The sequence below is a fragment of the Nelusetta ayraudi genome, unplaced genomic scaffold, assembly GCF_046127955.1.
Source record: "Nelusetta ayraudi isolate G7.1 ecotype Tasmania unplaced genomic scaffold, CSIRO-AGI_Nayr_v1 ptg000011l, whole genome shotgun sequence".
NCBI lineage: Eukaryota > Metazoa > Chordata > Actinopteri > Tetraodontiformes > Monacanthidae > Nelusetta > Nelusetta ayraudi.
This window is the reverse complement of record NW_027466061.1, coordinates 12,055,001-12,065,633: the sequence shown is the minus strand read 5'-3', so window position 1 is coordinate 12,065,633 and position 10,633 is coordinate 12,055,001. Positions and strand designations below refer to the sequence as shown.

General features: G+C 47.4%; 1 protein-coding gene across 3 annotated transcripts; it reads right to left on the bottom strand.

The window, feature by feature from the left end:
- Window positions 1–52: 52 nt before the first annotated feature.
- On the bottom strand, window positions 53–8,126 carry nr2f6a (nuclear receptor subfamily 2, group F, member 6a). 3 transcript variants are annotated; one of them, XM_076021031.1, is made up of 6 exons: window positions 7,372–8,126; window positions 6,065–6,398; window positions 5,268–5,362; window positions 3,729–4,048; window positions 3,394–3,640; window positions 53–2,425 (listed from the first exon to the last, which is right to left on the bottom strand). In XM_076021031.1, the coding sequence occupies exons 2-6, from the start codon at window positions 6,334–6,336 to the stop codon at window positions 2,151–2,153; spliced, it is 1,209 nt and encodes a 402-aa protein (XP_075877146.1). In that variant the 5' UTR covers window positions 6,337–6,398; window positions 7,372–8,126; the 3' UTR covers window positions 53–2,150. The 3 variants fall into 3 exon arrangements, with proteins under 3 accessions (XP_075877146.1, XP_075877144.1, XP_075877143.1); XM_076021029.1 differs by having other exon boundaries at window positions 3,729–4,051; window positions 6,065–6,354; XM_076021028.1 differs by having other exon boundaries at window positions 3,729–4,051; window positions 7,372–8,125.
- Between the last annotated feature and the right edge of the window lie 2,507 nt (window positions 8,127–10,633).

The following is a 10,633-nucleotide window of genomic DNA, read 5'->3' as shown; positions in this document are numbered from 1 at the left end:
TGTTGCTGCAATAAAACATCTTCGTCTCATTAATACACCAAAACATTGATGGTACGTTTTGCAGCGTTTATTTGGCATTCTACATACAGATTTAATTACAACACGTTTTGTTTTTTTTTGTTCAAGTTCTGAATTAATAAAAACATAACAAAAAGACACATTGTCATCTTTCCATTTTTTTTCTTTTAATAACATTTCCATACACATTAAGATTGAAAAACTCAGTAACACAAAGGTAAGAAAACATTTATCATAGATTCATTTTTTTTCTTTTTGCCCAACGATGACAAGTTTGTGTGGAACAAAAACAGGGGAAAAAAAAACAACCTAAACAACCCTCTTCAAAATGCCAAGAAGCAGAGTTACGCCCTCTTTCTGGTTTCCATCTAAAAATTCAACAATGTTTTAGGATCAACTCATCAACTAAATAAACGACTTGAGGTACCCGTATGAGGTAAATCCTTTTTTTTTTTGGACTGGTCATCCTAATCACAGACAGTGTTGATTTGGCATAAACTATCGTCCATGTGCCCTTGTACACCAGATTATACAACTATTGCCGTTTTTCTTTTTTTGTTGTTGCCTCACATCATTCATGACAGTGGAAACTTGACCATCGGAGGTGAACATTTCTAACGCGCTTAAGCTGTAATGTTGTGATGGTAAGCTTCCTTATTGGACATCTGCACAGACAGACGGAGGTATATTCATTCATCATTACAAATAGGGGAAAAACAAAAACGAATTAGCAAAAACAGTAAAGGAAATTAAAAAAAACACACCTTTACTGTTTCAAAACAAGAAGCCTTAATTACGTAATGTGAAGGACGAAAAAAAATATACCCAAAGCAACGTTTGAACATGCAAAAAAGATAAAGTTGGCCTCGGTATATATACAGTTCGCTGTGACTCAGGATGCCGTCCCTTCCACATCCAGCACTGATCAACAGAAAGAGGTATTTTTTTGCAGTGCTGGTTAGAAAATTCACTACCAGCTGCGTTGCGCCGAACATTATAATTTCAAAGTGCCTTTGCACCTTTAAACAATGTTGCTTGACAGCAGTCACCAAGTCAGAATTTACATCATCAAAACAAAGAACAAAATGCAAAAAACAAAAAATCCTTTGGGGACCAGTTTGATAAAAGATACACAGGACAAATATTTGAGATGCTCCAAAGACAAAAAAAAAAGTCCCAAATTCAGACTGAATCATCGCAAGGCAGTTTGTCAACAAAGAGGAAGGCGGTTTCTGGTGAGAAAAGACATTGACGGAGGTTTGGAAATATCAGACTAAAGCATTCTGATGTCTAAGTGAGGTATAAGCCCATTCTCTTGAACGTCGCTTTTCCTTCAGCTGCTGGCGAGGCCGATGAACGTAAACGCATCGTTTACTCCACAGATGATCACATGAGTGACTTTAGCCCGGCCCCTCCCTCTGTACTAATTACTCTATGTATAAACCATCTCTGAGGACGATACGATAGACTTTGGTGATTCTTCCTTGGTTTGAGTCCCCCTCCCCCTCCCCCTCCCCCACCCAACGCACCCCTCTGGTCAGTTTTCCAATCACAGTCTTGCTTTCAGTTCACAACTTGCAGCTCCTCGACGCTCACTCAGCATGGGTGGGAAAAAAAGTCTTCTGCTGACTTCCATTAGTCTGACAGCTTTCATCCACGTGGCGCACTTGTAAGCTTGCTGGCTGCTGCTACCGCTGCTGCCCTCTACATGGAACTGTGCACTCTTTAGTCTCAGTGGTATGTGGGAGGTGACATGACTGACTGCGGCGACCATATCGGCGCCCAGCAGGAGGAGCCCGTCTCTGGCCAGCGGGCAGCCAACGAGACCAGGCCCGTCCTGGCAATGGTCCCGACCAGGCCCGTCCTGGCACTGGTCCCTCCCCTCGCTGGAGTCCCGTGTGGAGACAGAGGGCTCTGTTGGTGAGGATGGCGGGTGGGGAAGTTGGACAGAGCAGTTACAGTATATGGTTCGTGGAAGGGGAGGGGGCAGGGGGGCCAAGCTGGCCATGCAGTTTCATAACCACACAGATGGATAGTGATGAGTCAGGAGGTTTCCTGTTGGTCCTTGTCGTCACTCACACGCCAGACGGAGACCCAGTCGTCCGCCCCCAGCCGGGTGGGACGGCCAGGGTCTACTGTCCCGGGACGTACGGCCAGCTGATGGAGCTGCCGGAGAGTTGCATGTCTCGGATCAGCGTCTCGATGGGCGTCTTCCCCACCAGCCGCATGAAGAAGAGCTGCGAGATGAGGTTGGCGGGAACGGCGCGCAGGGCCGGAAGGCGCAGCAGCAGGCGGCCGAAGCGCTGAGGCTGGCTGGGGTACTGCATGCGCTCGTACTCAGTCAGGGCCACCTGAGCCTTCTCCTGCAGAGACTCCACGTGGACCGGGTCTGTGAGTCCGCAGGCGTCTGCGCGGGAGGGAGGAGTAGGAGGCAGTTACTTAATAGTGTGGGCAGGTTATATAAAGAGTCGTGATGAGCTGAGAGGGCGGCTGAAATCCCAATAGCTGCTGTGATAAAAAAGCCCCTTAGAGGAACACGCGCAAATATAGCAGCTAATAAGGTCCTCGTTATGAGAACATATCATTTAAAACTCAAAAGCCAAGAACAATTTATTTTTTACAGACTTTTATCTCTTGAGACTTAAAGTCATCGCAGTGCCACCTCCACCATTATGCAAATTGCTTATAAAAGCTGCTGAGGAAGAGTCCAGGAAAACTAAACACAAAGGGCTGAATGATGATGACGAGCATCGTTATTAATTATGCAAAACAAAGTGCATTAATGCATTTTCATCCACGAGCCAGCAGATGGAGCCATTCAGAGTGAAGCAACAGACTGAACTTCTTGCAGAATGTGGGCGCTTTGGTCTTTGGCTGACTTTGTTGATTTCTGTTCTACGTGCTTGTGTTGAGAGCGGCAGCCTCTGGAGAGGAGGCTGATTCCACTCAGCTCTTTTTGTTGTATGTTAGGGTTGTTGCATTTGATTTAAAAAAACAAAAAAACAAAAACATGATTGTTAATAATAGATTAGATATTTGAAATGACATTTGATGAAATACTCCAAAATATGAGAAACATGGCCCTGTGATGAACTGGCGACTTGTCCAGGGTGTCCCCTGCCTTTGCCCTATGACAGCTGGGATAGGCTCCAGCAGACCCCCGTGACCCTGAGCTCGGGACTAAGCGGGTATGGAAAATGAATGAATGAATGAGAAACATGTCTGAATGAATGGAATAAAAAAAACCAAAGTGCGTGATGTAGCGAAGTAGTGATGCTGAAGGGCTCACAGCGATCAGCCGTCCTCTGCGGCTCCGCAGGGATTCTGCGACGCGACAACAGAAAAGCAAAGTGGCTGCAGAGCAGCGACGCTCACCTGGAGAGAACAGTGCGATGGCCTTGAGGCAGCTGTACTCGGCCGAGTCCACCTGCAGCCTGGTCAGCTTGTCCACCTGGTCCTGGAACATCCTCACCTGGTCCATGAAGGACACCACTCGCTCGGCGGACATTGGCGAGGAGTGGAAGCCCGCCGCCGCCAGCAGCGGGGCCATGTGGAGCGGCAGGGACGACTGGGCCGCATTCAGGACAAAGAGCTCACTCCAGCTCAGCCTCAGCAGCGCCACCTGTGTGTGTGTGGGTTTTTTTTTTTTTTAAGTGGCACTGCAGCACTTTTTTTTGTTACAGTCTTTAAAAAAAATTCAATCTGCTCACCTGGTCCGACACGGGCAGCTCTGGGAAATAAGGGATGTTCCTGGCCCACTCCACGGTGCTGAAGAGCAGCCGCGCAGCCAGTTCACATATGTTATCGATCCCCATGGCGTTCTCGGGCCCCGTCTGCTGGTTGTACTGGTGTCCGTAGCGACTGCTGGGATACGGCTCGGCTCGCAGCAGCTGAGAGATGAGCTCCGACACCGGCTGGCCTCCGCCGCTGCCCCCGTTGTTGTAGAATTCGCCGCCGTGGCCGGCGGAGCCGCCCAGGGGCGTGATGGAGGGACTGAGGCTGGGCTGAGGTGGGATGCGACCGCGCTGGACTGCTGTAGTGTGGTTGGGAGACAGAGGGGGGCGGGAGGGGAAGGGCGAGGGACAGATGGGGTGGGGGGCACAGAGATGATACATGATGAGACAAAAGCGGTGCGGAGATGAGAAGGGTGGAGGTGAGAGGGGAAAGATTCGGACAAAAGTTAAAACTAGGTTCAGGGTGTCGTCAATCGGCCTGATCAGAAAACTGTTCTCCAATTATGGAGCAAAAGAAAGTTGATAGTGAGAGTGAGGTTGGTACTGCTGGGGACATTATACTGTATGAAGGTTAAGATAAAACAAAGCCAGACGTACTCAAGCCCCTAAATTATTCATTCTCGGAAAGAATTGCATCGTGCGCTGCGGTCTGCTCAACACAACCCCAAATTAGAAGATCCACCCTGCACTTACACGCATCCTGTGAGGCTAAGAGCACCGCTCAGTGAGAGGAGAAAGTAACAGGGCGGTGACAGCCAGCAAAGAAATTTCTACGATGAGCAACATTCTGAATCTGAATCCGCTCCTGCAGAGGAATTCTGCCCTGTAGCTGGATTCGACCTCTGACCTCTTTATGTAGGTGGTCAAGTCCAGGGAAAATGTGTCCTCGGGTTGCCGCACTGCACCTCATTTACATACCGTATGGCTGGTTGGTGAAAAACAACTCACAGCCTCTTAAATGAAGGTTAAATGTAATCTACTTCGTTTAAAAGTTCTTGCAAGGACGTCTGCGCAGAAGCTCTGCATTGATTTAGTACTCATTTGCTAATTCAGCAACACTGAATGATGCCTTACTGGGGCCCTAAGAACTTAAGGTGAAATCCCCATATTGGATTCTGCCTGATGGAGCCAATAAGGCAAAGCCGTTTCTTGATCCAACTGGGGACCAGAGACTCTGGGACACAGGTGCCTTAGCCGTGTATCTCTCTCCGTCACTCTTGGCCCGCCACTAGATTAAGTGCACGTCATTGAGTCAACACGCCTGGATAGTTTAGCCATGATAGCGATGTCTGGCATTTTGTCTGCAGGCCTGGAGCTGCAGCAGGAGCAGTGATGATGGGAAAAAGGCAAAATCTAACAAATTGATTCTAAACTCCTACATAGAAAATGAAGAGTAACGTTAAATATTGGTTTATATATTTGCAATATTGCCCTTTCCTAATGACTGATTATGTCGCTACTACCACCCCCTCTAAAAAACAAAGATTAAAATAAAGAGTTGGAGTAGACAGATACCTTCTTTGCGCATGCCAACGCGGAAACACTTCTTCAGTCGACAATACTGGCACTGGTTTCTGTGGTGCTGGTCAATCTGACACTCTCTGTTTGACCTGACAAACAAATATGAGCAATAAAATACATTAGCATAGCAGTACATCTACAATAGCGGCTCAGTCGTAACAGCTTTTGAGGTGTGTATCAAAAATCAACTTTGCATATTTAGTACAAGTACAAGATGTGATGCAGGATGTTTTGAATAATGCATACGTAAAGAAATAGAGGTAATTATACAAAATAGAACAAAATACATAAGAGATATGCACCCTTAATAAATTCCTAAAAGATAATGTGCAAAGTGTATATTAAAGATCTTAGGGAAAAAGCAATGTGACGGTAGATTAATTAAATTCGAAGGGACATCAATTAGTGAAACAAAACACAAATGTCATAATGTAAACACTGACAGTACTCCATGAATGGTTCCTATGGTCACACACACGATATTCATAGGATTATCCTTAGTGCTGGTCCTTTAAACTGCCCTGTTAAGATCACATTTAACTTAATAGTTGGATTAAATGCACAAGGGCAAACAAAACATTAACAATGTGTAATATATAATATATATATATATTACACATATACACTAATTAGTTATGATCAGTTCAGGAAAGGCGCAAAATATTAATGTGCAAAAGCTATTTGGGGAATCAACAGTCTGCACTGTCAAGGGGACACGCATGGGGGAGTGAGTCTGTTACCAATTACATCACATGCAGTGTTGCCCACAATCCCCCGCTCCCTCCCCTCACCTGCACGTGTAGCTGAGGTTGCGCCTCACGCTCCTCTTGAAAAAGCTCTTGCAGCCCTCACACGTGAACACGCCGTAGTGTTTGCCACTGGACTTGTCGCCGCACACCACGCAGTCCACCACGCAGGCCTTGTCGTCGTCCCCGGCCTCCATGTCGCTGCCGCCCGCCTGCGGGGAGCCGTCCTCCTCGTCGCCTCTCAGGTAGCTCTTGTTGTCCCCGAGCCCGTTGGTGCCCCCATTGGGATCTCCCCAGCCCCCGCTGACCATGGCCATCGCTTGGTTACCGGACCACTGTGAGAGAAAATTGGGGGACAGGCAGCCAAGATCTCTGGATGCTGTCAGGGGAACATAAAAAAAAGGAGGAGGAGAAAATTAGCCTCAAATAGTCCACACACACACACACACACACACACACACACACACACACACACACACACACACACACACACACACACACACACACACACACACACACACCTTTGGCTTACATGCTCCCCTTTGTCAGATGACTCTCTTTGTTGTTTTTATTTCAGGGCATAGAACAACAGAACAGGGTGTTGGGGTGTAAATAGTCCTCAGGCAAAACAAACAGATGTCAATAGGAAGAAAAAATAGGCTACAGCTCCGAGGAGGGGGAGGAGGAGGTTTGGTAGCAAAAACAAGAAGCGCCTCAATCTCCGCCCACTCCACTATGACCTGGAAACAGTCTCAACTGCTGCTGGCAAGTTACGCTCCTCTCCGGATCTCAACCCCCCTCATGTTTTCCCCTGCCGTCCCACCCTGAGCAGAAGTTGTGACCACCACGGCGCAACTGCCGCGGTACAAAGAGAGAGAGAGAGAGAGTGAGAGAGGACAACGCGGCTCGTTCCGCCGCTGTGTGGCCGGCCAGAGCAGAGTGTTAGTCCCGCTGCTTCGGCCGTGTGCGGCCAGGAAACAATGAGTCAAGCGCTGTCACTTCTCCGCGCGGTTGAGTTAGCAAAGACAAACCGCGTGAGGGGGGAGAAACGTGTGCCTCGGGCTTAGGTCCACAGGCTCTTCTCATCTCCCTCTCTCTCCCTCCTTCCCTCCCTCACCCACTCCCCCACTCTCCGTCTATGAGGGAGCAGTAATGGCTGCTGAAAGGGGCTCTCGGTCAGTGCTAGCAGTACTCGCCCCGGAGCAGCTCGAAGCCTGACCCGCCCCGTCCGAATGAAGCAGCTCCAGCGAGGAATTCTCTGAATGTTTCTCCCGGGAGGTCGCCGTCTGCCTCCCTTCCTCTCCCCTTTGTATAAAACACCCATTCCACCCGCAAAATCGAGTCAAGCTCACCTCGGAACACGCAACAGCAACCGCCGCCGTTAGCTTCTCTTCACGGGCGCATTAATCCGTTCCTCCTCGCTCACCCTGGATCTTCCTTCCATCCAGCGAGGCTGCAAGGCGTAGTAGCTCCTCCAGCCCTCTCCTACTGTAATCCTCTCAGCAGCAGCGGCGCCAGCATTCCGATCGGAGACATTCCAGCTCAGGCGACGACCATCCGTGTGCTGCGGCAGCCGCACGGCATCACAGTCACACTCGTGCGGTCGCTCGCTGGCTCCTTCCTCGGGGCTCCGACCGACCGAGGCGGCCGATGTCGCCTCCGAACTAAACGCAGTCGGGATCTTGTGCACAAGGAAGTGAGCTGCTTGCCTCCCTCTTCGCTGCTGATCCCTTTTACTGGAGAACAAGAAGGAAAAAACAATTAAGAGGAGTGTCCGCCTGCTCTGCCCTCCATCGCTCTCCAGGCTCTGGTGTGGGGCTTCTCCCCTTCAGACCTTTTGTCGGTGCTTGCCCACCGAGAACTAATGACTCGGGCCTACCCTGTGCTGCTGCTGCTGCTGCTGCTGCTCTTCCTATGGCTCAGGCGAGCAGGGGGTGGGGAGGCCAGGGTGCTCCTCTTCCCTTCTCTCTCCCGCTGGCTTCAGAGTCCACAAATCCAGAATGGTGGCCACATCAGCGCTACCTGCGGGCCAGATCTCCCTGCTCCTTCCTTCCTTCCTATGTGTCTTTTCTCCTGCTCTTGTCTGTCTGTTTTTTTCCTCCAACCTATTTGTGTGTTTGAAAGAGGGAGAGGGAGTCAAACCAATGGAGAGAGTGGGGGTGGAGGGAGTGGGAGTGTGTGCAGAGGGGGAGGGGGAAGTCTGTGCGTGCGTGTGTGTGTGTGTGTGTGTGTGTTCCCAGGGATTTGACACTGCTATTCAAGCCCTGCAGTTACCATGGTGCCGGCCGCCTTATATGGCCATTGGAGTCAAAGAGCAAAGAGAGTGGGCTGTGTAGGGCAGCACACACACACGCTCACACAGGAAGGATGTGGAGGATCTCTCTCCTCTGAGATGCAGAGAGCATGACCCAGAGGCCTTGGAAAAAAACAAACAAACAAAAAAAAAACAACGCCCCGATAAAAACAAATTTCACCAAAAACCCCACAACAAACACACACGGGTCTTTCTCCCGCCCAGCCTTTGTCTTCCATGAGCAGTCAGGCATCTATTGCATGTTTTCTGTAAAGGAAAGGGGGCGAAGCAAAACAGCATCGAGGTGAACTGGGGTTTTTGGCGATATAGATGCCTCTCACTTGAATAATGCGCTTTGATCCGGCGAGCGCGGGGCATCCAGCCGGAGGACGCCTCATTGTATAGGAAGTAAAGGTTACTATTTCGTGGTCATTGTTCGCTGGCACCAAGTCCCCCAAACACCCCCGCCTCTTCTCTTTCTGCGTAACGGGGTGATTTGTGTGTTGTGAGGTTCCCCCGAAAGGTCAAACTGGCTCTCACACCCAGTCGCGCTTGAAAGGCCCGGGGTCAAACATAGATAAAGGCGTGGCGGTGGAGGGATAAGAGCTTTAGGAGATAAGTGATGAATCTGCTTGTAAATGTGCGGCTCTATAGGATTTGTGTTGGGGTGACTGGGGGGAGGGTGAGTGCACTGGCAGGATGCGGCAAGATGAAAGATTCGCTCTAAGCAACTTGTTGTCTTCTCTGGCCAGCATCTGTGGCGGTTTTAAAGGCATTCTTTCACCCCCGCGGACACTTTTACGGCTTTCCCTAAATCTAAAACCAGCTTTACCCTTCGGAGGAGAGAATGTCCGTCGCAGTGAAGCATTGTCCAGGCCATTGTGCCAATAATGAGTCATCGGAGGGTCGTATGTGAATGTCCAATGTGTGTGGGTGGGAAAATGCGCATTCATTTCAATGAAAGACCCTTTAATTAGGCTGCTGTGCCTGCTTATTGTCACTTTTTATGTTGGGAAAGATTAGGCCTGTCAAATAAATACGTCCCCGTAATCGACCAGAGAGCCAATAATCAATATTTTTGCACTTAAGAGCAGGGAGGCTCCATTTGTTCTAATTATTTTGTTGTTTATTTTATTTAAGTACATGTCGTTCAGAGGCCGCGAATAATTGTTTCCCCATTACTTTGATTTGCATTCCATTATTGACACCTTTGACCAAACAGTAGTTCAATGTAAGATGTTAAGATATATATATATATACATATATATATATATATATATATATATATATATATATATATATATATATATATATATATATATATATATATGTATACACACGTGTGTGTTTGTGTGTGCATATATTTACATATACTGTATATGTATACATACATACACACACACAAACACACTTGTGTGTGTATGTATATATATATATATATATATATATATATATATATATATATATACATATATATATATATATATATATATATATATATATATATATATATATATATATATACATATATATAAATTACTATCCATAAAATATAGAAATGTGGTATGTTAGGACATTGAGATTTATTCTATAATTCTAATACATTCCATGAAGACGTCGTCCCTGTACAGATTCTGCGATGAAGTTGAGGCACAAAGAGACACTGTGCTTTTGAATCGCAACAACTTCTGTGCTGGTGACAATTTGAGAGATGGGGGAGCAGGAGTGACGTGACCTTTGAACTATCAGCGGGGAATGCAGCTACTCCCAGCGAGGAATCTGGAAAATGCAAGGCTGCAGAAAGATGTCTGCCATCCTGCCGGCACTACAGATTTACACTCAACCTAGAGGGACACTGAGACACTGAGGCAACAAACTGGCCCCAAAAAACGCCCAAACCTCTCAAATCTCAAATCAGAAACCTCTCGAGTGTAATTGTTGTGTACGCAATATTGGTTCATTTAGATTTTATTAAGCTTGTTTTCCGTTTGGTCTTGGATCCAATAGCATGGTTAGAGCGTGAGACCTTTTATAATACTAGCGCAGGACCAGAAGTGACCAAAAGAATAATTTAGCCTTATTAATTGTACCAGACAATTCCAAACAAAATGCAAGTATTGCACATGTTTGTTTATGTGCACTTCAGTGAGTGGGACGGCGCTTTTTTCTGTCGCTAAAATTAAAATTTTTGCATCCAGTTCATTACTTACCAGCCACTAAAAAGCGTTAAAATTTCAAAGGCTTTTTGGGTTGAGTTTGCATTAATCGAGCCCATCACAATTCCAACTCTTACAGTGACTTTGAATCACGTGACATTTTAC

Excerpts from the sequence above, each read along its gene's own strand:
- nr2f6a (XM_076021029.1), bottom strand. The coding sequence starts at position 6,336 with ATGGCCATGGTCAGCGGGGGCTGGGGAGATCCCAATGGGGGCACCAAC. Across the intron at positions 4,052-5,267 it reads CGTTGGCATGCGCAAAGAAG|CAGTCCAGCGCGGTCGCATC; the intron begins GTATCTGTCTAC and ends ACCACACTACAG. Across the intron at positions 3,641-3,728 it reads AGCTGCCCGTGTCGGACCAG|GTGGCGCTGCTGAGGCTGAG; the intron begins GTGAGCAGATTG and ends ACACACACACAG.